The 27,118-nt window shown below is 35.8% G+C and overlaps 3 protein-coding genes across 4 annotated transcripts; 1 reads left to right on the top strand and 2 right to left on the bottom strand.

Moving 5' to 3' along the window:
- Nucleotides 1–10,013: 10,013 nt before the first annotated feature.
- On the bottom strand, nt 10,014–16,618 carry LOC129871407 (uncharacterized). Of its 2 annotated transcripts, XM_055946317.1 has the most exons (7): nt 16,520–16,618; nt 16,303–16,388; nt 13,369–13,513; nt 11,738–12,694; nt 11,095–11,560; nt 10,632–10,752; nt 10,014–10,409 (listed from the first exon to the last, which is right to left on the bottom strand). In XM_055946317.1, exons 1-4 carry the CDS (start codon nt 16,565–16,567, stop codon nt 11,750–11,752), a joined length of 1,224 nt encoding a protein of 407 aa, XP_055802292.1. In that variant the 5' UTR covers nt 16,568–16,618; the 3' UTR covers nt 10,014–10,409; nt 10,632–10,752; nt 11,095–11,560; nt 11,738–11,749. The 2 variants fall into 2 exon arrangements, with proteins under 2 accessions (XP_055802292.1, XP_055802291.1); XM_055946316.1 differs by having other exon boundaries at nt 11,095–12,694.
- Nucleotides 16,619–17,402: 784 nt separating this feature from the next.
- Nucleotides 17,403–20,490, bottom strand: LOC129869973 (uncharacterized). The gene is made up of 7 exons (XM_055944524.1): nt 20,399–20,490; nt 19,763–19,897; nt 19,538–19,675; nt 19,241–19,448; nt 18,218–18,573; nt 17,705–17,771; nt 17,403–17,595 (listed from the first exon to the last, which is right to left on the bottom strand). Exons 1-7 carry the CDS (start codon nt 20,488–20,490, stop codon nt 17,587–17,589), a joined length of 1,005 nt encoding a protein of 334 aa, XP_055800499.1. The 3' UTR covers nt 17,403–17,586.
- A 1,327-nt stretch (nt 20,491–21,817) lies between these two features.
- LOC129870278 (probable glycosyltransferase STELLO2) lies at nt 21,818–26,825 on the top strand. The gene is made up of 3 exons (XM_055945000.1): nt 21,818–23,751; nt 25,155–25,281; nt 26,148–26,825. Exons 1-3 carry the CDS (start codon nt 22,031–22,033, stop codon nt 26,613–26,615), a joined length of 2,316 nt encoding a protein of 771 aa, XP_055800975.1. The 5' UTR covers nt 21,818–22,030; the 3' UTR covers nt 26,616–26,825.
- The last annotated feature ends 293 nt before the right edge of the window (nt 26,826–27,118 follow it).

Genomic DNA, 27,118 nt, shown 5'->3' on the forward strand with positions numbered 1-27,118 from the left:
ATAGGACCCTCAATAAGTACCCATGGGATCAGTATGTGTAGCCTCGACACAATCCACGACGCATTCATAGCATTCAGGACTCACAACCATAATTAGACAGTTTTCTCATTTTTCATGAGTGTTGGCCAATGAATATTTTGGTGAACTGGCTTCCGATCAAATTTTTTTCGAAACCCTTTTGGGACCCTCCTTAAGTACTCGGGAGATTAATACGTGTAGCCTCAACACAATGCACGAAGCATTTATGTCATTTAGGGGCCGCACAAAAGAAATTAGGCGATTTTCTTATTTTTCGTGTGTGTTAGCGAATATTTTGGTGAATTGACTTCCGATCAATTTTTTTTCGGAACCCTTATAGGACCCTCTTTAAGTCCTGTGGTATCAGTATGGGTAATCTCGACACGATCCACGATGTATTCATAGCATTTAGGGGCCGCACATACGAGATTAGGCGATTTTCTCATTTTTTTACATGTGTTAGCACATGAATATTTTGGTGAACTGGCTTCTGATCAATTTTTTCTGAAACCTTTATGGGGCCTTCCTTAAGTACCCGGAGAATCAGTATGTGTAGCTTCGGCGCAATCATAGCATTGAAGGGTCACACAAGTGGAATTAGGCAATTTTCTCACTTTTTGTGTGTTTTAGCCCATGAATATTTTGGTGAAATGGCTTCCGGTCAAAAAAATTTCGAAACCCTTATGGAACTCTCCGTAAGTATTTGGGGATCAGTACGTGTAGCCTCGCCACGATCCACGGTGTATTCATTGCATTTAAGGGTCACACATTCAGAATTAGATAATTTTTTTATTTTTCGTGTGTTAGCCTAAAAATATTTTGGTGAACTAAATTTCGGTCAAAAAAAAAATTCAAAACGCTTATAGGACCCTCCGTAAGTACCCGAGGAATTGGTATGTGTATCATTGACACGATCCACGGTGCACTCATAGCATTTAGGGGCCGTACAAGCGGGATAAGGCGATTTTCTCATTTTTCATATGTGTTAGCCCATTAATATTTTGGTGAACTGGCTTCTGATAAAAAATCTCTCCGAAATTTCTCTAGGGATCAGTACATGTAGCATTGGGAGGATCTACATTGTATTCATAGCCTTTAGGGATCGCACAAGCATAATTAGATGATTTGCTCATTGTTTCGTGTATGTTAACCCATTAATATTTTGGTGAACTGACTTTCGGTCAATTTTTTTTGAAACCCTATGAATCCTCCGTAAGTATGCAGGGGATCAGTACATGTAGCCTGGCAAGATCCACGACACATTCATATCATTTAGGGTCGCACAAGCAGAATTAGACGATTTTCTTATTTTTTGTGGGTATTAGCCCATTAATATTTTGGTGAACTAGCTTTCGATAAAAAAAATCAAAAATCTTATAGGACCCAGTATAAATACCCGAGGGATCAGTACATGTAGCCTAAATGCATTCATAGCATTTAGGGGCCGCACAAGAGGAATTAGATGATTTTTTTCATTTTTCGTTTGTGTTAGTCCATTAATATTTTGGTGAATTGGCTTTCGATTAATTTTTTTTTGAAACTCTTATGGGAACCTTCGTAAGTACATGGGGGATTAGTACGTGTATCCTCGGCATGATTCACAGTGCAATAACAAAATTAAGGGGTCACAGAAGCAGAATTAGACGATTTTCACATTATTCGTGTATTAGATCCTGGATATTTTGGTGAATTGACTTCCGATTAAAAAAATTGAAATCCTTATGGGAACCCCTGTAAGTAATTGGGGGATCAGTACGTGTAGCCTCGTCACAATTCACGGTACATTCATAGCATATAGGGGTCGCACAAGGGGAATTAGGCGATTTTTTCACTTTTCATGTAAGTTAGATCATGCATATTTTGGTGAACTGACTTCCGATCAATTCTTTTGAAACCCTTGTAAGATCCTCCGTAAGTATTCAGGGGATCAGTACGTGTATCCTAGATACAATCCATGGTGCATTCATAGCATTAGGGGTCACACAAGTGGAATTAGGCGATTTTCTCAATTTTCTTGTTTGTTAGCCTATGAATATTTTGGTGAACTGTTTTCTGTTCAAAAAAAATTTGAAACTATTTTGGGACCCTCCGTAAATACCCGAGAGATCAGTATGTGTAACATCGGCATGATCCACAATGCATTCATAGCAATTAGGGGCCGTACAAGCAGAATTAAGCAATTTTTTTAATTTTTCGTGTCTTAGCCCATTAATATTTTGGTAAACAGACTTTCGATCAATTTTTTTCGAAACCCTTATGGTATTATCCGTAAGTACTCAGAGGATCAGTACGTGTAGCCTTGGTACGATCCACGATACATTCATAGCCTTTAGGGGTCGCATAAGCAGAATTAGACGAATTTTTCATTTTTCGTGTATGTTAGCCCGTGAATATTTTGATAAATTGGCATTTGGTTAAAAGAATTTTGAAACCCTTATGGAACCCTCCGTAAGTACATGAGAGATAAGTACGTGTAGCGTCGGAACAATCTACGGCATATTAATAGCATTTAGGGGCCGCATAAACGGAATTAGTCTATTTTCTCATTTTTAGTGTGTGTTAGCCTATGAATATTTTGGTGAACTAGCTTCCGGTTAATTTTTTCTCGAAACCCTGATAGGAACCTCCATAAATACTCAGAGTATCAGTACGTGTATCCTCAATACGATACACGACGCATTCATAGCATTAGTCGCCGCACAAGTGGAATTAGATCATTTTCTCATTTCTATTGTGTGTTAGCTCATCAATATTTTGGTGAACTGACTTTCGGTCAACCTTTTATCGAAACACTTATAGAACCCTCCATAAGTACCCGTGAGATTACTATGTGAAGCCTCAACACGATCTATGGCACATTCATAGCATTTAGGGACCGCACAAGTGTAATTAGACGATTTTTCTCATTTTTCGTGTGTCTTAGCCATGAATATTTTGGTGAATTGATTTTAAGTCAATTTTTTTCTAAAATATTTATGGTACCCTCCATAACTACCTGGGGGATCAATATGTGTAGACTCGGCATGATTCACGATGCATTAATAACATTTAGGAGCCGCACAAGCGGATTTAGGTGATTTTCCATTTTTGGTTTGTGTTAGTATATTAATATTTTGGTAAACTAGCTTCCGGTCAATTTTTTTTTAAACCCTTATGGGACCCAACGTAAGTATCTTGAAGAATAGTACGTGTAGCCTTGACACGATCCATGGTTCATTCATAGCATTAAGGGTCGCACAAATGAAATTAAGCGATTTTCTCATTTTTTTTGTGTATTAGCCCATGAATATTTTAGTGAATTGACTTATATTCAAAAAATTATTGCATACCTTTTGGGACCCTCCATAAGTAACCGAGGGATCAATACATGTTTCCTCAACGCTATTTACGGCGCAGTCATAGCATTTAGGGTCGCACAAGCGGAATTAGGCAATTTTTCTATTTTTTCGTGTCTTAGCCCATTAATATTTTGGTAAACAGACTTTCAGATAAAAAAAATTCGAAACCTAATGGAATCATCCGTAAGTACCTAGAGGATCAGCACATGTAGCCTCGGTATGATCCACGATGCATTCATAGCCCTTAGGGGTCACACAAGCAGAATTAAGGGAATTTCTCATTTTTTTTGTATGTTAACCCATGAATATTTTGGTGAATTGGTATTCGGTTAAATTTTTTTTAAATCCTTATGGAACCCTCCTCAAGTACATGAGATAAGTACATGTAGCCTCGGAATCATCCATGGCATATTCATGGCATTTAGGGGTTGTACAAGCAGAATTAGTTTATTTTCTTACTTTTAGTATGTGTTAGCCTATGAATATTGTGATGAACTGGCTTTCGATTAATTTTTTCTCGAAACCCTTATAGGACCCTCCATAAATACTCGGGGTATCAGCACGTGTAGCCTCAATACGATACACGATGCATTCATAGCATTAGGGGCTGCATAAGCGGAATTAGATGATTCTTTTTTTATGTGTGTTAACCCATAAATATTTTGGTGAACTAACTTTTAGTCAATTTTTTTAAAACCCTTATACGACCCACCGTAAGTACCGGGGGATCAAAACTTGTAGCCCCAGCACAATCCACACCGCATTCATAGCATTTAGGAGCCGCACAAGTTGAATTAGGCGATTTTCTCATTTTTCGTGTGTATTAACCCATTAATATTTTGGTGAACTGACTTTCAGTTAATTATTTTCCAAAACCCTATGGGATCCCCCCATAAGTAACCGGGGGATCAACACATGTAGCCGCGACATGATTCACGGCGCATTGATAGCATTTAGGGGCCGCACAAACGAAATTAGGTGATTTTCTCATTTTTCATTTGTGTTAGTCCATTAATATTTTGGTGAACTGACTTCCTATCAATTTTTTTCTGAAACTATTATCGGACCCACCTTAAGTACCTTGGAGAACATTACGTGTAGCCTCGGCATAATTCATGGTGCATTTATATCATTTTATGATCGTACCAGCGGAATTAGGTGATTTTCTCAATTTTGGGGGGGTGTATTAGTCCATTAATATTCTAGTGAACTAACTTCCGGTAAATATTTTTCCAAAACCCTTATGCTACACTCTGTAAGTACCTGGAAAATCAGTACATGTAGCCTCGCAATGATCCACGATGCATTCGTAGCATTTAGGCACCACATAAGCAGAATTAAGCGATTTATCATTTTTCATGTGTGTTAGCCCATGAATATTTTTGTGAACTGGTTTTTGGTCGATTTTTTTTCGAAACTCTTAAAATACCTTCCGTATATACCTGAGGGATCAGTACGTGTTGCCTTGACACGATCCATGGCGCATTCTTACTATTAGGGGCCGCACAAGCGAAATTAGATAATTTTCTCATTTTTCGTGTGTGTTAGCCAATGAATAATTAAATGAACTGGCTTACAGTTAATTTTTTCATGAAACCCTTATGGGACCCCGTAAGTTGGGCTGGGCATATTCCGATTCAAACTAAAAAATCGACCGAACCAATTTTTTTTATTTTGGTTTCGGTTTTTCAATTAAATCAATCGATTTTGATTTTAAATTTTCTCATTTTTCGTGTGTGCTAACCATGAATATTTTGGTGAGCTAATTTTCAGTCAATATTTATTTGAAACTCTTATGAGACCCTTCGTAAGTATCCGGGATATCAGTATGTATAGGCTCGGCACGATCCATGGCATATTCATAGCATTTAGGGGCTGCATAAGTGGAATTATGTGAATCTCTATTTTTTCATGTGTGTTAGCCCATTAATATTTTGGTTAACTGGCTTTCAGTTATTTTTTTTCATATTCCTTATATGACCCTCCATAAGTATCTGGGGGATCAGTATGTATAGCCTCAGCGCGATCCACGGGGCATTCATAGCATTTAGGGGTCGCAAAAGCGGAAGTAGGCGATTTTATTATTTTTTGTGTATGTTAGCCTATGAATATTTTGATGAACTGCTTCTAGTTAAATTATTTTCGAAACTCTATAAGTACCTGGGGGATTAATACGTGTAGCCTCGGCACGATTCATGGCATATTCATAGCATTTAAGAGCCGCACAATCGGAATTAGGCTATTTTCTCATTTTTCGTGTATGTTAGCTCATTAAAATTTTGGTGAACCGACTCCCGGATAATTTTTTTCAAAGTCCTAATGGGACCCTCCGCAAGTACCCGGAGATTAATATGTGTAGCCTTGGCACAATTCACGATGAATTCATAGTATTTAGGGGTTGCACAAGCGAAATTAGACGATTTTTCTCATTTTTCGTATGTTTTAGCTATGAATATTTTGGTGAATTGGTTTCGGTCAATTTTTTTCAGAAATCCTTATGGGAACCTTCGTAAGTACCTAGGGAGATCAATATGTGTAGCCTCGACATGATCTATAGTCCATTCATAACATTTAGCAGCCACACAAAAAAATTAGGCAATTTTCTTATTCTTCGTGTGTATTAGCTTATGAATATTTAGGTAAAGTCGCTTCCGGTCAACAAAAATTTGAAACCCTTATGGAGCCCTCCGTAAATGCCAAAGGGATCATTAAGTGTAGCATCAGCACGATCACGCACATTCATAGCATTTAAGGACCGCACAAGCAGAATTAGGCGATTTTTTCTTCTTTTTTTTCGTGTGTGTTAGCCCATTAATATTTTGGTGAACTGGCTTCCGATCAATTTTTTTCCAAAACACTGATGGGACCATCCGTAAGTACCTGCGGGATCAGTACGTGTAGACTTGGCACGATCCACAATGCAATTATAACATTTAGAGGCCGCACAAACAAAATTAGGTGATTTTTTCGCATTTTTCATGTGTTAACCTATAAATATTTTGGTGAAGTAGCTTTCAGTCAATTTTTTTTTGAAACCCTTATGGAACTCTCCGTAAGTACCCGATGGATCAGTACGGGTAGCTTCGGCATGATCCACGATGCATTCATAGCATTTAGGGGCCGCACAAGCGGAATTATGTGATTTTTCTCATTTTTCGTGTGTGTTAGTCCATTAATATTTTGATGAACTGACTTCTAGTCAATTTTTTCTTGGAAGCACTTATGGGACCCTCCATAAGTATCAGGGGATCAATACGTATAGAATCAGCACAATCCATAGTGCATTAATAGCATTTAGGGGCCGCACAAACGAAATTAGGCGATTTTCTCTTCTTTTTTTGTGTTAGCCATGAATATTTTGGTGAACTGGTTTCTGGTCAATATTTTTCTGAAACTCTTATGAGACCCTTCATATGTACTCAGGAGATCAGTACGTGTAGCCTCAATACGATCTATGACGCATTCATATTATTTAGGGGTCGCATAAGTGGAATTATGGATTTTTTTATTTTTTTGTGTGTTAACCCATTAATATTTTGGTGAACTAGCTTTCGATTAATTTTTTTCGGTAATCCTTATATGACCCTCCGTAAGTACTCGAGGGATCAATACATATAGACTCGGCACGATCCACAGAGCTTTCATAGCATTTAGGGGCCGCACAAGCGAAAGTAGGCGATTTTCTTATTTTTCATGTATATTAGCCTATTAATATTTTGGTGAACTGATTTCTAGTTAATTTTTTTCAAAACCCTTATTGAACTCTCTGTAAGTACCTTGGGGATCAGTATATGTAGCCTCAGCATGATTCATAGCGCATTCATAGCATTTAGAAGTCGCACAATCAGAATTAGCTAATTTTCTCATTTTTCATGTGTTAGCCCATTAATATTTTGGTGAACTGACTCCCGAATAATTTTTTCCTGAAACCCTTATGGGACCCTCTATAAGTATCCAGAGAATTAATATGTGTAGCATCGGCACAATCCACGACGCATTCAAAGTATATAGGGGCCGCACAAACGAAATCAGGCGATTTTCTCATTTTTTTGCATTTTAGCCCATTAATATTTTGGTGGATTGGCTTCAGGTCAATTTTTTTTTAAATCTTTATGGGACCCTCCGTATGTACACGGGGAATTAGTACGTGATAGACTGATATACACGAACAACTGAGAAAATTCTAAATTTCTATTTCGTGACCTCTAAACACCAAAAAAAAAATCGGTATGATTTCTCTAGAGGTTGTCCGTATGGTTCATTAGGTCATTAAAGATGGTCCTAAAAATATTGGGCTAAACAAAGTTGATTAGTCATATTTTTAAAAATTCATGAATTAACACACGAAAAAATGAAGAATATCTTGAATTTCTAGTTTATTACACCTAAATGCTAAAGAAAAAAGTGTGGATCAAGTAGAGGCTATGGAAATGATTCACTAGGTAACTATTGATGGTCCTACGAAATATTAGGCCAAATGAGCCGATCAATGATATTTTCAAAATTTTATGAACTAATACACACGTAAAATTAAAAAGACATGAATTCATGTTTCATGAGCCCTAAATGCTATAAAAAAAAAAAAAGAAGTTATGTGGATCATGTGGAGGCTCTGGATATGATTCACTAGGTCGTGAAAGATTTTCCTTTAAAATATTGGGTCAAATTGAGTCAAACAAAGCCGATCAATCACATTTCCAAAATTTATTGACTACTATACATGAAAAAAAACTGAAAAAATATTGAATTCCTATTTCGTGACCCCTAAATATTAAAAAATGACATGGATCATATGGAGGTTATGGGCATTGTTCACTAGATCCTTGCGTATGGTCTTAAAACAATTTAGGCAAACAGAGTCAGTTAGTCATATTCCTAAAAAACATGGATTAATACACACCAAAAACTAAAAAAAAATCTTGAATTCATAGTTTGTGATTCCTAAATGCTAAAAAAAAGGTGACACGGATCCCATAGAGGCTATGGGTATTGTTTACTAGGTCGTGACAGACGGTCTTAAAAAAATGTAGACCAAATAGAGTTGGTCAATCATATTCCAAAAATATATTTGACTAACATACAAAAAATTGAACAAATCCTAAACTCTTGTTTCGTGATCCCTAAATACTAAAAAAGATAACTTAAATCATGTAGATGCTCCGGGTATGATTAACTAGCTCATGATAAATGGTGCTAAAAAAACTTGGGTCAAATAGAGTCAGTCAGACATATTTCCAAAAATTCATAGAATAACACGTATGAAAAATTGATATAATCTTGAATTCATGTTTTGAGATGTCTAAATGCTAGAAACTGTGATGTAAATCATGTAGAGGTTATGAGTATGGTTTACTATGTCAGTATGGATGAACCTACAAAAAATTGGGTCAAACAAAATTGGTTAGTCATATTTCCAAGAATTTATGGACTAACACACAAAAATTGAGAGAATTCTGAATTCTTTTTTTGTGAACCCTAAACGCTTAAAAAGTGACATGAATCATATAGAGACTATGGGTATGGTTTACTAAGTCATTATGGATGGTCCTAAAAAAATTGAGTCAAACAAAGTCGTTCACTCATATTCCCAAAAATTTATGGACTAACCACATGAAAAATTGAAAAAAATTACTATATCCTATCCCGTGACCCTTAAACTCTAATAAAAAGTGGCATTCATCTTATATATGCTATGATTATCGTTCACTAGGTCATTATGAAAAGACCTACAAAATTTGGGTCAAACAAAGCTAGTCAGTCATATTCCCAAAAATCATTGACTAATACACATGAAAAAAAATGAATTTTTATTTATGGAAGCCTAAATTCTAGAAAAAGGACATTCATCTTGTAGATGCTATGGATATCGTTCACTAGGTTATTACGAATGAACACAAAATTTGAGGTCAAACAAAGTCAGTCGGTCATTTTTCCAAAAAAAACTAACAGACTAAACACACAAAAAGCTTTAAAAAATATCCTGAATTCATGTGTACACCTAAACTCTAAAAATATGATGTGAATCATGTAGAGACTATGGGTATGTACTCCACGAAGTCATAGATGGAGTCACAAAATTCATCTTCAAACTGAGTCGATCAGTCATATTCCCAAAAAATTATAGACTAATACACACGAAAAATCAAAAAAAATCATGAATTCCTGTTCTCTAAACCCTAAACTTCGAAAAAGTGTCATCAATCTTGTAGAGGTTATGAAAGTATCATTCACTAGGTCCTTAGGATGATCCCACAAAATTTGAAGTCAAACAAAGTCAATCAATCATATTTCAAAAATTCATGAATATCACAAACAAAAAGTTGTGATAATTTGAATTTCTAATTCGTGAAATCAAAATTCGAAATGTTGTGACATTAGCTCTGGAGAAACGGTGAGTACCATTCAATTTGTCGTTTTGAATGGCACCACAAAATTTAGTTTCTAACATCGATCAATCGTATTCTAAAAAATTCACAAACTGATACACACGAAAATCTAAGATTTTTCTTTGGATCCACAAAATCGATCAACCGTATTCCATAAATAATTACTAATTTTTTCTTTCCTATGGAGAAGAGGAAAAAACAGAAGGCAATGGAGCAAAAAGCATTTCAATCAAAATAAAGTATAAAATATTTTCAATCCATACAACCCATATACACAAACCTTCAAATGTATTATAAAATAAACATGATTTTTACTTAAATCACTCATTTAATCTTTCTTTCCTATTCCTTCAAACCAATCAACCCAGCTTGTCACAAACAATACATTGTAATTACACAATAAAATAAGGATTTAACTTATTTACACTGACATCACGTATAAACACACAAACTTGATACCCCAATCCATTATATTTTCACTTTCAATCCTTCACAAAAATAAGTGTCCATAATTCCATACATAAATAGACTTGGTCCAACGTGTGAACGATGAAGTCTGCAGTGTCGACATGCATGGAAGTCTCGACACCATAACTCTCCATAGAGTTTGATTCTTGATTATGAGCAATAAACCCAAGTTTCTCCTTTTGGCAACGGCGAGGAAAATCTGAACCATTGCCATGGATGTTAGAGGGTGGATGGTAATACATTCGAGCAGTCTGAGGGCAATGAGAATGAAACCTAGCTACTATTCTCACCCCTACATCCACCATCTCCATGTATTTACCCATGAATTATGTCTTTCTTCACAATGCTTTGATGTATAAGAAAACTTGAAGAAAATTAATATAAGTGAAGATGGTTGAAAAAAGGAGGAAGAGGAATATACCTAGTATATAGATTTGTAGAGGGGACTTTGAAACTTTTGCTTCTTCAAGATGGCTTTGACAATAGTATAGTTTCTTGTCCTTTCCATGTAGTTTTGAGTCTTTTTGACTTGTTAATTGTGTCTGTTCCAAATATGGTGGGTCAGAATATCATAGATTTAGTTAAAAAAATTGGTCAATAATATCTAATTTATAAAAATAATATTGTAAGCTGCAATTTTGATGGAAGTCAATACAGTAAGATGCAATTTTGACAACTGAAAACACACAAATTCTCTAGTACAATAAGCTTTGCATACTTTTGGTCTCAATTATATGATATTCCATGGGTTTTTTTATCAAGTAAAAGATTTCAGCAATAATAACAAGGCCAACTTGGTTGTATACAAATATTGTGTTATTATATGTTATTATACATACATACAGCCTCTCCTAGGCCAAAATTTAACTTCATGAGGAACTTACCAACTTGATCTACCTCTGTTTTAGAGCTGTCTACCTTGCCAACTTATCTGCAGTAAAAGAAGAGATATAAGGTTGGGAAATATTAGATGAAATGAAGCTGAAAGAAATAGAGAAAAATATGTGCTGAATTTTCAAATATAATGCAATAGCTTTGACAAGGTCCAAAATACAGCATCAGCTATATGAACTCTAATAGAGTCTCTGTCTCGTTAGCATATTTCAATTTACACCAAGAATGAAACAACAAAAGACAATACAACTTGATCGTCTGTAATGATTTGTGCTTCTCTTCAAAACACATGGAGTTCCTTTCTATCCAAACCACACACCAGAAACAAGGAACAGTATTCCACCAGCTATTTCTTATTTTGTCTTGTCTATACTTGCATCAACATCGGAAAAGATCATGTGTACTCCCAGGCATGGACCATTTGATACCCACAAAATTCAGGAGGTGTGATGTAATCTATAAAAAAAACAAGGAAAACATAACATTCAAAATTAATCTCCCTTTTGGACTACAATAACATAGTGACAAATCCATAAACGTTATGATTTGAGGAATTTCCAGATTAATATCCAGGGGTAGCTAATCTGCACAACAAAACTCCCATAACAACAACAACAAAAACTCCCATAACACCTTCACAGATATCTATTTCCTTCTTGAACTTGTTCTTTTAACTTGTTTTTTAGCTCTGCTTCTTGTCAATGGACCATTACTCGAGCTAGTGGTGTTAACTATCCCAAAATCTCCTTGTTCAGATACTTTGTTCACATCTCTCTTTTCTTCTTGCTTCTGGTGAACTTCGGTTTTCTTATATAAGCTAGCTTTACCTCTTGTTAAAGGGCTGCTACTTAAGCTATTCTTATCAATATCTGTTCCACTCTCATCATTACATTTCTGAAGCACTTCTTTTCTACATTGTGCATCGGACACATGGTTATCATCTTCGTTCCTCAAATTAGGTGCAGTTTTCTTCTTTTGAGAAGGAGTTTCATCCAGTGAAGGACCTCTGCTTATCACTTGATTAGCAATTTTTTGGTTCAAACAAGAATTTTCACCAACGATACGAACATCGTCACCACGTCTATGCAGTAGCCTATCCAAAACTCTCTTTCCTGGCATATCCTTTGGAGTAGATTCCTGCAAGTCTTCTTTACCAGATTTTGCATCTGGTATACGTTTATCCTCTTGCTTACGGTTTGTTTTAGCTTTCTTCTTTTGACTAGGACTTTCATTCAGTGAACGACTTTGGGTTGTGACCTGATTACCACTTTTTTGGTTCAAAGAAGAAGCTTCGTCAACGGTAAAAGCATTGTTACCATATTTCTGCACTATTTCATTAAAAATACTCTTTCTTAGCATGCCGCCTTCTGGATCACCAGCACTCGATATTAAGAGATCTCGTAGAACATTGGCAGGAAGATGATCAACAGACATGGAAAAGGAGCTGCTTGCGCGATCAGCTGATGCGTTTGCTGACTCTGAGAAATCAGAAATTCCAGAGGCTGCACTTTCATTGGTTGATTCTCCAAATGATACAGCAGCAGACTCTTCCCAGTTGTATGGAAATCCAAGAAGGAACTGCTTGCAAACCTGTTGGTTTGAAAGTTCTGTTTATTATCTTCAACAACAACATACCCAGTGTAATTCCACAAAGTGGGGTCGGGGAGGGTAGAGTGTACCAGACCTTACCCCTACCTTGGAGGTAGAAAGGTTGTTTATTATTTCATCTTCACAAAACATGATTTTATTCTAATTTGTAACTAACATGTGTATGCTCATTTTGGAGAGTCATTGCTTTAGCAGTCGTTCCTTCCTGTTTTAGGTTCCTCAATGAGTTAGTTAAAACCGCAAAAGCAGAAAAAGACTGAATTTTATCTGTAAAATGAGTGATAGCTGAAGAAAGACTTCAGAAGTAATTATGGAGCGGAGATTACTCGAAAGAGGTAAGCAAAAATAAATAAACAAGAAAGGACCCAGCAGATAGTAGTATGAATTTTTCAAGTCAAAAAGTTTCATTGATAAACACCAAATAATGTGAAAAAATGTGTACAAGACGTGTGCGAGACTCTGCTGAGTCATACATTGTCTTCCACCAAGATTGACAAACTATAGATAGTGCTATGATTTCAACAGTTAATGCTACAGTTGGGACCAAATAGAACCTCTAAAACTTCATAGCTAACGTAAACCTCAACCATATGTTCCATCAAAACAGCTGCAAATAAAGCAGTAATATGAGTTGAGAACTAAAATAACTTCAATACCTCTGATGAGAAGCCATTTTGAAGAGTTCGACACCTATTAATGAAACCGCTAAAAAGAATGGTGATGCCATCCACTGTCACTAAAGTGACAGAATCATGCCTCTTCGCAATTTTTGTGGAGTGGAAAACTCTTCCATCTGGTCTCCTATTTCACGAAGTGCAACAAAATATCACATTATTGGATTCTAAGAAATGCCACTTGTCACACGAAATAAAATAATACAGTATGTTAGTTCCATTAAAGCACTTTTAAATTAAGACAAAGTTATGAATTAATATGATTGCATATGAGCGGTTCAATAGGGGAATCCAGAAGCAAAGAAAATAAATCTATTTACCTGACATCTAATGGAAAAGAACCCAAAAGAAGGCCTTTAAACTGCCCTATGCTAATTATGTTCTGGAAAATGGGATCATTGACAAAATTCCCCACCTTGCAAATGACACTTTTGTAAGCAACTTGGTAAACAATCCAACAAAAATAATATTACTAGAACCGTGTTTCTTACTTGATCAATGCAATAAAACATGGGAAAAATTAGAACAATTTGTTTGGCTACTTGAGAGACAATCAGAGCAAAATTCTAAAATCCACATATCATCTGCATCTTGATTAAATTTTAACTAAAATAAAAGAATGTTTTAACCTCTTGTGAGATTAACAGTGTTATATTAAAAAGAATAATGTGCTTCTAAAATCCAACATATCCACAAAAGGAGTGTTGTAGAAATTGGAAGGATGGCAGGTTTAAAGTAAAGACATGCTATAACAATCTTTTGTGGAGAATGGGAGGAAAATGTGGCAGTTGGCCGTGGAGAACAATCTGGAAGACCATCACACACCCTAGAGCTGATAGCTTCACTTGGATTGGAACTCATGAGGCTTGTTTAACACATGACAATCTGCAAAAAGAGGTCTCACTATATGCAGCAGATGCGTTCTATGTGAAAAAGCTAATGAACAAGTAAATCACTTATTGCTCCACTGTACTGTCACCAGGCAACTCTGTAACGTGTTTCTAGCGATTTTTTGAGTCAAATGGGTTATGCCAGGTTGATAAACTTGCTCTAAGTAGCTGGGATGACCAGTATTCTTCTGAGAACAGATTATATCAGAAGGCAGACCCTACTTGCATTTCCTGGAATGTTTGGCAGGAGAGGAATAACAGATGTTTTAACGATATGAGGAAAAACATACTTCATGTTAAATCTGGATGTTTGAAAAGTCTATACTTATGGAGTAGGAAAAACTTAGTATTGGAAATGAACTCCATGTTAGATCTTTCACATTCCTTCAACATATAGAAGGAAAATTTTTAGTTTGACTCTTTCTTGTATTGCTATTTACTGTCTTATTTTATTACAGTCCCACGTCGAGTACTCTTATTTTGAGCCAAAGGTCTATCGGAAACCACCTCGCTACCCCCATAAAGGTAGGGGTAAGGTTTGGGTACATCCTACCCTCCCCAGACCCCATTTGTGGGATTACACTGGGTATGGTGTTGTTGTTGACTTGTTGTTGTACTCTTTTGTGTACCTTCTTTGGTACTCTTTAATGAAATCTATTACCTTTTTCATAAAATTAAAAAAAAAAATTGGTCATAGAGAAGTAGAAAAGATTAGAAATGACTCGAAAGATGGTGCAAGTAGCACATGCAAAGCAAAAATATAAGAGGTCACTGAAATGGCTCAATCACGTCCTACATAGACCTCCAAATGCACTAAGTTATTTGATATTTGAATTGAATTAGCACGGAGTGGAATCAATAAAGAGGCTTCATAGTCTGACCACACTAATTTAGGATTGACCATTGTTGATTAACGGATTGATATATTGATTGATAGGACAAAACGTTGCTCTTAAAACTACTTGCTAACTTTCCATCACCCTAGCAAAGATTCCGAAAACTATCTGAGCATGTAAATTCAAATCCAACTTCAAGAAATTCCTACCTAGTGGGATTTCACTAGGTATGTTGTTGTTGTTGTTGTTTAACTTTTAGAAATTCAACGAAACTAAGCACTTTTCTTCTTTCTCATTCAGAAGGCTCAGTCCCACACCTATTTTGTTTTTTCTCTAATTGATCCATTACCTTCTTCTTCTTCTTCTTCTTTTTTTTTGTGTGTGTGTGGGGGGGGGGGGGGGGGGGGGTTGATCCATTACTAGCTTAAAAACATTTTAGAATTTCACCGTAGAACTAGTTTGTTGGCTTTATCATACTCTGAGAAACTACTTAAAATTTTACAAGAGCAAAAAGGTGTGGTCTAGTGGTCAATGAAGTAGGAGGAGAACCATGAGTTCTTAGGTTCATATCCAAGCAGAGACAAGAAAACACGAGATGATTTCTTTTCATATTCCTAAGACTTGGATGGCGGAGTTATCAGATGGAAGGTAGCAGGTACCTGGTAGAATAGTCAAGACACAAGCTCGCTCGAACACCATTATCACAAACAAAATGACAACCTACATTGCTCATACTCTTTGAAAATATGATGGGTGTGTGTCAGATCTTCCAAAAGCAATGCATTTTTTAAGGATCTGACACAACATTTATGGAGAGTCTGAACAACGTAGAAAACAACTACTCTGATTTCAACTTTCATTCAAGACTCAACTCCATGAATTAGATGATGAATTTCTACCTCAAGAATCTTATACTACTTCCTAACTAACAAACTTATCAACAAAAATTCCCACTTTCATTCAAGAATAAGTATATTCAACTCCATGAATTAGATGATGAATTACTACCTCAAGAATCTTATACTACTTCCTAACTAACAAACTTATCAACAAAAATTCCCACTTTCATTCAAGAATAAGTATATTCAACTCCCCGAATTCAATAAATTACTACCTCACAATCTTATACTTCCTATTTAACAGACTCACCCAAAAAAGAAAAAAAATCTAAAGTAAAGTGAAAAAATTACTCTTTTGCAGTAAAACCTCCAACACCCAATCGCTTGATTCCATCACCAATTTCAACCTTAATCAACCACCAATCGTACAAGTAAACCTGCAAAATGTAAAAAAGAAATTAAAAAAATGAAATTACATGAACGAGTATAAAATTGAATGTAATTAAGGGAATATTAATTATTATCAAAAAAAACAAAAACACAAAATGTATTAATTAAAAAATTGTACTTGTTTGAGGAAGGAAGAAGAGAGAGCGAAACTATTTGGTTCGGCCATGTGAATGAACCCTAAATCGAAATGAGAAAACTCAGCTTACTTTCTATGGTTTAAGCGCGAAAAATAGTCATTTTAAGTATAAAGAGTAGGGGTATTTTGGTCACTTAAACTGTATCCATGAACAAAATAGTCTTTTTAAGTTTCTAATTTGATTGAGCACTCATAGTGATTGGGTGCTAGTTGGTATCCACCAAGGCCCGGACATATCGGTAAAAAAACTTTAGGCGTCTTTGATAATTGATTTGGAGGTGAGTTATGCACGCATAAAATAATTTATAGATTCTTTCATTATTAATTCATATATTATCGGGCGTCTACCGATATTGGAATAGATATGAAGAAATCACCTAGAAAATCATTTGGTAGCCGATTTGGAGGTGAGTTATGCAGGTATAAAATAACGCATAGATTCATTAATAACTTATATGTACATTACTAATGTAAATGCATAACTCCAACTAGCTATCAAACGACCTCTGGTATTTCTGTCTCTGCTAAAATTTGAACTTGAAACTTCATAGTTTTCACTCACTTTATTGATCACACCCTTAATTGCTTGATTGTGCACTTTAAATGACTATTTGTGTTCATTGTTATATAAAAAATGTTGGTCAACAATCTTTTATAATATTTACGCTACAATTTGACGGTAGTCCAACGTATAGACAGATCTAAAAATAAAACGTCATTGGTTCAAATTCAAAATTCTACTACAATTCACATAAATATCAAAATTTGCTAAGATTCTTCTTTTAGTAATTTTTTTTAATACATATATAATATTTGAGCTGAAATTATTGAGTTCAGATTAATCATAATAGTTAAGAATCATTTTAAACTGTGTCCGAATACTTAATAGGACGTAATACAAAGTGAATCACCAGTTTGGTTGGCATGGATTCTCTAGTCTAGTACAATAAACTTTGGAATTATACTTTTGTCTCAGTTATTTTTTATACTATAAAATATATCCAGCCTCTATCGGGGCAAGATTTATTTTCCAGTGGAATCTACCTTTGTCAACTTATCTGCAGCAACCAAAAAAAAAATAACTATTAGAATATCATCCTTTAATTTTTCAACTTTAGAAAAATTAGATTAAGAAACCATCAAACCAATATTAATTGATCAACTTACCACATAAACATAGGGATCTGTGCGACCTCCTGCCCCTGTCCTCTTCACTTCTTCTAGCCTCAATAATCTGAAATAACCAAAGATACACAAGAAAAAAGTTACAAAATCAGAGTATCACACACATCATGCAGTTGTACACCGCGCATGGATGAATGTACACACTAGTAGAATATCACAAAGATCATGCAGCTGTACACCGCGCATCAATGATTGTACACACTATTAGAATATCACAAACATCACGCAATTGTACACTGCACAATGATGATTGTACACACTAGTAGAATATCACAAACATATGCAGTTGTACACTCTGCATTCATGATTGTACACACTATTTGTGTGCTCTAGTGTGTGAGAGAGAGAGCTGAATCATTTCATTTTTTGTAATTTTCTAGTAGAGTTTCGTTAGATAAGAACAGATTGATGACCCAAATAGTTCATAAAAGTTATTTAGGTTTTCGGAAATATCCCCATTCACAGGTCTGATCTACCGGAAAGAGAGAGACTGACATTCTCAAGGCTTTGCTGGTATCAGGGCTATCACCAAGCAGCTGACGAATCCTAACTTCAGAAGCACAACCATGAGATGACAACACCTTCAATATGGCTTCAGCTCGACGCCGCATATGAGCTGAGAAAATCACCTTCATCTTCCTCGGAATACATTCTCTTTCCTTTAGTACTACTCTATTAGCCTCATAGCTTCCGCCGCCGCTTGAGATTTCACCGGCGGCAGAGTCAATCGACACGCACGAGGAAGTTGATGTGCAAAAGGTACTCAGAGAAGTGGCGGTTTTTGGCTTGCCGGAGCTGATTTTCAGGCAATCGGAGATGTATAAGCTCTTAGATCGTCTCCTCCGCACCGCCTACAAATTATTGTGCATGTTTAATTCAGAAAATCAACCAAAAGCAGTGAAACAGAGAATGTCGAATCGATTAACAAGCGTCAATTTTTTAATCGAAGCACAGAGAAAACAGAGTATTGGAACTTTGGAAATTTATAGGAATGAAAATTCAAAAACTCAAGTGCTCCAAACAGAGTAATAAGCCCTATAGATTGATCGTTCACTGGAAATTGCAGTAAAACTCAGTCGAATAACAAAAAAATGAACTAAAAACTACGAAAAACAGATAGATCGAACTATACGAGTTCAAATTTTCACAAATAAGAAAAACAGAGATCGAACAATTAAGAAAGATGTACTATATTGAATTGAAACTTCACGTTGATCTTCGTGACGATGAAAACATCTGGAGATCAATCAAAAGTAGAAAAAACTGTTTCGTTCTAAATCATCAATTCTGCAATTCATAACACTACAAAAACAGAGCAGTGTAACTATGAAGATTCAGATGAGTGAAAATTCCCTAAAAAATTCAATGTGAATCACTGCAGAAGGAGCTTTATAACAGATCGAAGAATAATAGACTGATAATTCAATAAAAATCAAACTAGAATAACGATCAAAAACTCTAGATCACGTTCATTTTCACGCAATACTTCAATTCAAATTTAACACTAAAACTGATCACCTTGAGCTTATTAATGACACGAATCATCCGAATCATCTTCATCCGACGAGCATTTGCTTTAGCCTCAGAAAACGAGGCATCATCATCCTCATCTTCGTCATCATCAGCTGTTATAGTTGAAGAATCAGTTGATTTGGACTTCGAATCCGATAAAGACGTCGCATAACTCAATGCAGCTATTTGTGAAGTCTCAGATATGCTCTTCACTCTGCAAAATTACCAAAAAAACACAAAAAAATCATAATAGCAACAATTTCAGTAACTCCAATACAAGAGAAATTTTGAATTTCGTTATACTTTGGAGATGCAGAATGTGAATCATCATCATCATCAGCTGTTACAGTTGAAGAATCAGTAGATTTGGATTTCGAATCCGATACCGAAGCTGTATAACTCAATGTTGCTATCTGTGAAGTCTCAGATATGATCGTCATCCTGCAAAATTACGAACAAAAAGAAAACTCATAATAGCAATAATTTCAGGAACTTGAAGTCGATAGAAATTTCAAATTTCGTTTTTACTTTGGAGATGCAGAATGTATATCAGCATCTTCAGCTGTTACAGTTGAAAAATCAGTCGATTTCGACTTCGAATCCGACACGGATGTCCCATAACTCAATGCAGCTATCTGTGAAATCTCAGATATGCTCTTTACTCTGCAAAATTACTCCAAAAACACACATACGAAAAACTCATAATGGCAACAATTTCACTTACTCAAATTCGATACAAATTTCGAATTTAATAAAAATCACGAGAAAAACAAACAAACTCATAAAAGTAACAATTTCAGTAACTCGAATTTGAGAGTAATTTTGCAGAACAAAATAACACGCCAATAACTCATAATAGCAACAATTTCAGTTACTCAAATTTGAGAGAATTTTCAAATTCCGTAACCAAATGCAGCTATCCGTGAAATCTCTAATGTGCTCTTCATTCTGCTAAATTACCAAAAACACTCATAATAGCAACAATTTCAGTTACTCGGATTCGAGAGAAATTTCAAATTTCATAACTCAATGCAACTCTCTGTGAAATCTCAAATATGCTCTTCATTCTGCAAAACTACCACAAAAAAAAACACAAAAAATAAACTCATAATAGCAACAATTTCAGGAACTCGAATTCAATAGAACTTTCGAGTTTCGTTATACTTTGGAGATAACGAATGCGTAGTTGATAGAAGGAGAAGAGCAGAAGCAACATGAAGTTCATCTTCAGTAGGAAATGCTGCTTCTTCTTCCATTTGGTTATTTTTGTTTCTCTAAAATTTGAAAATGGCGCTTTAAAGTTAATTTTTTTGGGAATAATGGACTACGAAATGGCTTTATATCAGATCGATCCAGCATGTTTCTTTGGGTTCGGCCCATATTCGTTTTTCAGCCCATTGGACCTATATACATACTTCCCAATTTTGACAAAGAGCACATTTTAAATAATAGCCAAATATACTTTGATTAAACACAAGTAATTAATCAATCTACTACAACCATAAAAAAGAAGGATTACAGTGTTAAGAGCTAATTACATCCTATCGCTATTCTTTTTCAAATTACAAAAATCTCTTAAATTTGGTGGAACCCAGATACATCCCAAAACGTCTTGATACATCGCGTAAAGTGATGTATCCGACATCCTGATACATCAAGTAAAGTGATGTATCTGAGAATAGGATAAAGTAGAATTTTTTGTAATTTTTTCAAATGATAGAAAAATTTAAAGGATATGATAAAATAAATTGTGTATTTAGGTAAATTTTTCTATATTTTTTTTTATAGGAAGTGTAATTTCTTCTTTATATTTAGACTATCGAATCTAAAATTTTCAATAAGGTGAACTTTTCAATAACTTTTAACAATAATATAAAATTAAGTCATAATTTATATTTTTTATAAATAGTTTTGTTTCTTTACCTGATTCAATTTTTCTGTAAAGAAAACTTCTTTAATTAATAACTTCAACAAATAACTTACACCTAAACTTTTGACTTATATATGCAACACGAGTTGATTTGCTCTTTCTTTTCATAAATAAATCTCTTGAGAGTTAGTTGATTTGTCTACTCTTGAGTTATATTGGCCACCCAATATCCAGATCATCAAACATAAATAATAAAGTAACAACAAAAACTATATAAAAATAAATAATGAAGATAGAAAAATGGTAAAGAGTCCGAAAGTGTACATCACCAAAAGGAAGTGGTGGGATTATAGCGTTCTTTTCTTAATCACAAGTTTTTATTTTGAATTTCGAATATAGAAAAATCTTTGATAAAATACTTTATTCATTAATGAGTTTTAGTGGCGAAATCAGAAATTTCGTTTAGAAATATTTAAAATTTTCAATTTATATACTTCTTATAATGTTCAATATACATAATACTCTATAATTTTTCAATAAAAAAATATTCACTAATTTTATGAATCGAATTCAAAATTAATCGAATTTCAATATAAATATCGAAAACTTAACCCAAAAACAAAGTCTAAAAAGTGTACCTCCCACCAAACTACCCCAACTGAAGTTAACCTTCAAGCTAAAGGAACCCCACCCCTCGACCACGTACCCCACTACCCACCCCACCCCCTCGCATCCCTTGTCGGTACACACACACAAAAACACACACTTTTTTAGCAATATCACAAACACTCTTTCTTAAAGAGATTCAAGCTCAAGTCAAATGCTAGATTGAAGAAAGAATCTAAAAGACTTGAATTTCAAGAACTCAAAACCATAAAGCAGCCATTTTTTACTGGTGTGTGTAAATTTTAGGTAGTGGGATTTCAATGCTAGTCCAAGATCGTGAAGATGGTGTTCCTAAGTCACCAAAAGGACCAAAACCGACTAGAGAAAGATCATCAATTCCTCTATCAAGAATCCCAAATCGTTTCAATGGAGCCAAGAATCTTGATTTTTCCACATGGGTTTCTGAAAATCTTTACAAAATCCTCACCATTTTGCTCTTAATCTCCACCATTGCTATTTTCTTCTACCTTCGTAGTGCTGCTGGTGACACCACTACTCTCCTTTGCTTACAGTCAACTCAAACTCACTCTATCAGACCTGAATTTCCAAGAATCAACTGGAATAACATACCAGCTATCTCAGATAAGTTTACCCCTTATGCAAATTTTCGATCTGAGAAATGGGTTGTGGTTTCTGTTTCAGATTACCCGTCGGATTCGCTTCGAAAGCTTGGGAGGATCAAAGGGTGGCAGGTTCTTGCAATTGGGAACTCGAAAACCCCTAAAGATTGGAACTTGAAAGGTATACTTTACTTGTCTTTGGAAATGCAAGCTAAGTTAGGATTCAGGGTTGTAGATTACTTGCCTTATGATTCTTATGTTAGAAAAAGTGTTGGTTATTTGTTTGCTATACAACATGGTGCTAAAAAGATTTTGGATGTGGATGATCGCGGCGATGTGATTGATGATGATATTGGTAAACATTTTGATGTTGAATTGATTGGTGAGGATGCTAGGCAAGAAGTGATTTTGCAGTATAGTCATGATAATCCTAATAGGACTGTGGTGAACCCGTATATCCATTTCGGGCAACGGTCTGTTTGGCCTAGAGGTTTGCCATTGGAAAATGTAGGTGAGCTTGGACATGAGGAGTTTTATACTGAGATTTTTGGTGGAAAGCAGTTTATCCAGCAAGGGATCTCGAATGGTTTACCAGATGTGGATTCGGTGTTTTATTTTACTAGGAAATCAGGGCTTGAAGCATTTGATATTAGATTTGATGAGCATGCCCCGAAAGTGGCATTGCCCCAGGGTATGATGGTTCCGGTTAATTCATTTAATACGCTTTTTCATTCATCTGCATTTTGGGGTTTGATGCTTCCGGTTTCTGTTAGTACTATGGCTTCTGATGTATTAAGAGGATATTGGGCACAGAGGCTGTTATGGGAGATTGGTGGGTATGTTGTGGTGTATCCTCCCACTATTCATCGGTATGATAGAATCGAGGGATACCCTTTTTCAGAAGAGAAAGATCTACATGTGAATGTTGGCCGTTTAACCAAGTTTTTGGTAGCGTGGAGATCAGGTAAACACAGGTTGTTTGAAAAGATTTTGGAGTTAAGCTATGCAATGGCTGAAGAAGGCTTTTGGACAGTGCAAGATGTCAAGTTCACTGCTGCATGGCTTCAAGATCTGCTTGCTGTTGGGTACATGCAACCTCGGCTAATGTCTTTAGAGTTGGATCGGCCAAGGGCAAGTATAGGCCATGGCGACAAGAAGGAATTCGTACCTCAGAAGTTGCCATCTGTGCATCTTGGGGTAGAAGAGATTGGTACAGTGAATTATGAAATCGCCAATTTGATTAAGTGGAGGAAGAATTTTGGCAATGTTGTGCTCATAATCTTTTGTAGTGGACCTGTTGAACGTACTGCCTTGGAGTGGAGATTGCTTTATGGCAGGATATTTAAGACAGTTATCATATTGTCAGACCAAAAGAATGTAGATCTTGCCGTTGAAAAAGGAAATTTGGATTACATATACAGGTTAGTCATCGGCCTCTTTTTTCTTCACGTTTTAGTTTTTGGTAATAAGTTTATGGTTTCTGTATAGAAGGAGGTATATGGTTCTTTGGACTGATTGGTTCACAGTTTCGTTAACTTCTAAGAGGTCCATTGTTCGAGCCTATATCCATTGAGCTGAGGGTCTATCAGAAACAACCTCTCTACCTCCAAGGTAGGGGTAAGGTCTGCGCACTTTACCCCCCTTAGACACCACTTGGATATGCTGTTGTTGTTGTTGTTCTGTATAGAGGGTGTAATCAGTATGAACTTGGTCTGCCTTGTTAGCATATAAAGCATATCATCAGTGGAATTATAACCTTTTTTCCAAATCTATTTTGTTTGGTTGACATTTCTTTCCTTTAGTTTGGTAGAGGTGATCATAGATAAATCAGTGAGCTCACTGAGAGTTTTCATGCAAGAGTGAAAACGTATAACACCTCTCTTTGATTGTTGAAAGCTCATTAAATGTGATGGACATTTTTTTTAAAACATCTAATTCCTTTGCTTCATATTCTAATTCAGTTTCGGATAGAACTTTGGTCGAACACTTGTTGCAATCTGCGACTCTTGTTATATCAACCAGTAAATCAGTGCTAGCAGTAATGGAAGATACTCCGGCCATGAATGGTAACATATGCGAAATACCATTATTAAAAGCCTAGCTGCTAGAGAGAGCATACTTTTATTTACTTGATTATATCTTCAACACGCTCCTTCACGTGCATGCTTGGTTCATTTGCCAAGCATGTGGAAACTCTTTTTGATAATGGGTAGCTGTGAATGGGAGCTTAGTGCACCAGGCTGCTTTTTAATGGGTGACAGTGAGACTTGAACCTTGGATGGTACTGGTTAAAGTGTGTGACTATATCATCTAAACGTCTAAGCTGCTAGAGAATTTATCTACTGAATCATATCTTCATCAACCATGAAAAAAGATGTGTTACTTAAAAAAGCGAAAAGAAATTGTGTTTGCGAGCATCGGCCACATTATTTCTTTTGTATACAACATCAACAATTCCTCAGTCAAACAATTTGAGAGTAGCTATATAAATCCTCATTGACCATGTTTGTCCATTTAATGCTTCTCTGTTCTCCTGCTTCTATTAATAAGAACCTCTTGACAACTGAAATGAGTATTTTCCAGTACCCTCTATCCATGTTTGCACATGTTATTTATTACATATCATTTAAAGATCCATGCTAATGCCACCTTTTTAAGGGCATTTGTGGTTCTCATGTTGTTGAATGGCTTGACAGCAAATTCACCTAGACTAGATTTCCGTGAAAGGTCATCCATTTGAAAGGCCTGCGATCAATCGTGTTTGTCTAATTTTTATCCTGGATAAATTATTGATTAAATACATTGTTGGCAAATTCTGTTTCAGGTATGCGCCAAAGATATTTGATAGATACACTAGTGCAGAAGGCTTTCTGTTTCTCCAGGACGATACTATCCTTAATTACTGGAACTTACTTCAAGCAGACAAGTCAAAGCTCTGGATAGCAAACAAGGTAAGTACAAATATGAAGTCCTTATTTTTGGTATTGACTTCTTGTTAGTGGAAGGTTTCTACTAATTGTTACTTGTTACAGAATCAGCCAATTCCTACTTTTTATGGCTCAAGTAAAGGAACTTACTGTTCTCTGATTTCTTCTGTTACTTGTACTTCTTGCTGTTAATTAAAGGGAATTTAGAGGGAAATATATATAACAACATGCCCAGTGTAGTCCAACAAGAGGGGTCTGGGTAGGGTAGGATGTATGGAGACCTTACCCCTACCTTTGTGGGGTAGGGAGGATGTTTCCGATAGACCCTTGTCTCAAAAGGGAAATTTCTGAAGCAGGGAAAATATGATAGCAAAATAGCAAGATACAAAGCAAATGAAGTAGCAGATAGAGAATAAGAAACTAAGCGGTTACTAACTACTACTACTAATAGCAGAGGAGGAGATGACGTTAACCCCCTGCGTCTCCCACATAGAGTGTGGTAACACTCGGCTACCTACTAACTGTCTACTCCAATCATTGACCTCCAATATATATGTTGAATAATCTATGTAAGGCTCTTTATTTCTTTATTCAGCTTGGAGAGGAGATAATGTATCTAGACATAAGACATCTGAGTCTATCATCATGAGGAAGAGTTTCATCCTATGATGTGTTTAGACGTTGGGATATCTACTTTATGGATCTGTAGCTTGAGTTTTTTACTTGTGGCTAAAGCACAGTTGCTTGATCATCCAACTGCTTCCAGGGGAGAGGAGGAAAGGGAAACTTTTCCGAGTTCTTAATTTATAGTTGCAAATGATTTAGCTCTCAAACCTGTCCTACCCAAATACACAAGCAATAGCCATCTCATTTCTTTCTTATGCATATAGGTATCCAAGTCATGGCACGCTGTTCCGGTAGCTAACAAATCGGACTGGTTTGTGAAGCAAGCTGACGTTGTTAAGAAAGTGGTAGCAACTATGCCGGTACATTTGCAAGTCAATTACAAAGAGACATTGAAGGGTGACGAGACCTTAACGATATGCAGTTCAGAGATATTCTACATCCCTCGGCGTTTTGTATCCGACTTTGTCGACCTCGTTAATCTAGTAGGGAATCTAGACATGCATCATAAGGTTGCAGTGCCAATGTTTTTTACGGCTATGGATTCTCCACAGAATTTCGATTCAGTGTTGAATTCAATGATTTACACGAAGAAGCCTCCTGGCAATTTAACGACATTCTATTCAGCTGAGGTGCCTGCAATTCACCCGTGGAAAGTGTCAAGTGAGCAAGAGTTCATAAAGCTGATCAGAGTTATGGCAGCAGGTGACCCCCTGTTAATGGAGTTGGTATAGTGTAATGATAGATACTTGAAGAGTCTCACAGGGAAATGTAAAACATGTAAAGTTTCTGTGCAGTTGAATTCTGTTATTCTTTTGTACCATTCATTGGTAGGGGGAATGGGGTGAAAGAAAAGGTTTTGTGCTCTTGTAGATTTTTGTTGTAATACTGTTTTAACTTTTAACTCTCACAAATTTTGTGGCAAAGATAATTGAAGGAGAAAACAGTGCAAGTTTTCTTCTGATTTTCATTTTGCCTTTTGAATATGATAAGTTTCTACAGAGAATCTTTTGTATATTTTCAGTCTTTTTACATGTATACAGATGAGAAATCAAGATTGGTTGAACATTTTTCATCTTGATGTGTCCAACAGTTGACTACAAATGTCCCAAATCAAATCTGCAGTTATCACGCTAGTGTGAAGTGTGTGTGATCATCTCATCTAAAAGCTTAAGTGGTTAGAGAGAGCACATCCTTAATATCCTTTCAACACACACTTGATAAGAAGATCGTCAAA

The sequence above is a fragment of the Solanum dulcamara genome, chromosome 10, assembly GCF_947179165.1.
Source record: "Solanum dulcamara chromosome 10, daSolDulc1.2, whole genome shotgun sequence".
Lineage (NCBI taxonomy): Eukaryota > Viridiplantae > Streptophyta > Magnoliopsida > Solanales > Solanaceae > Solanum > Solanum dulcamara.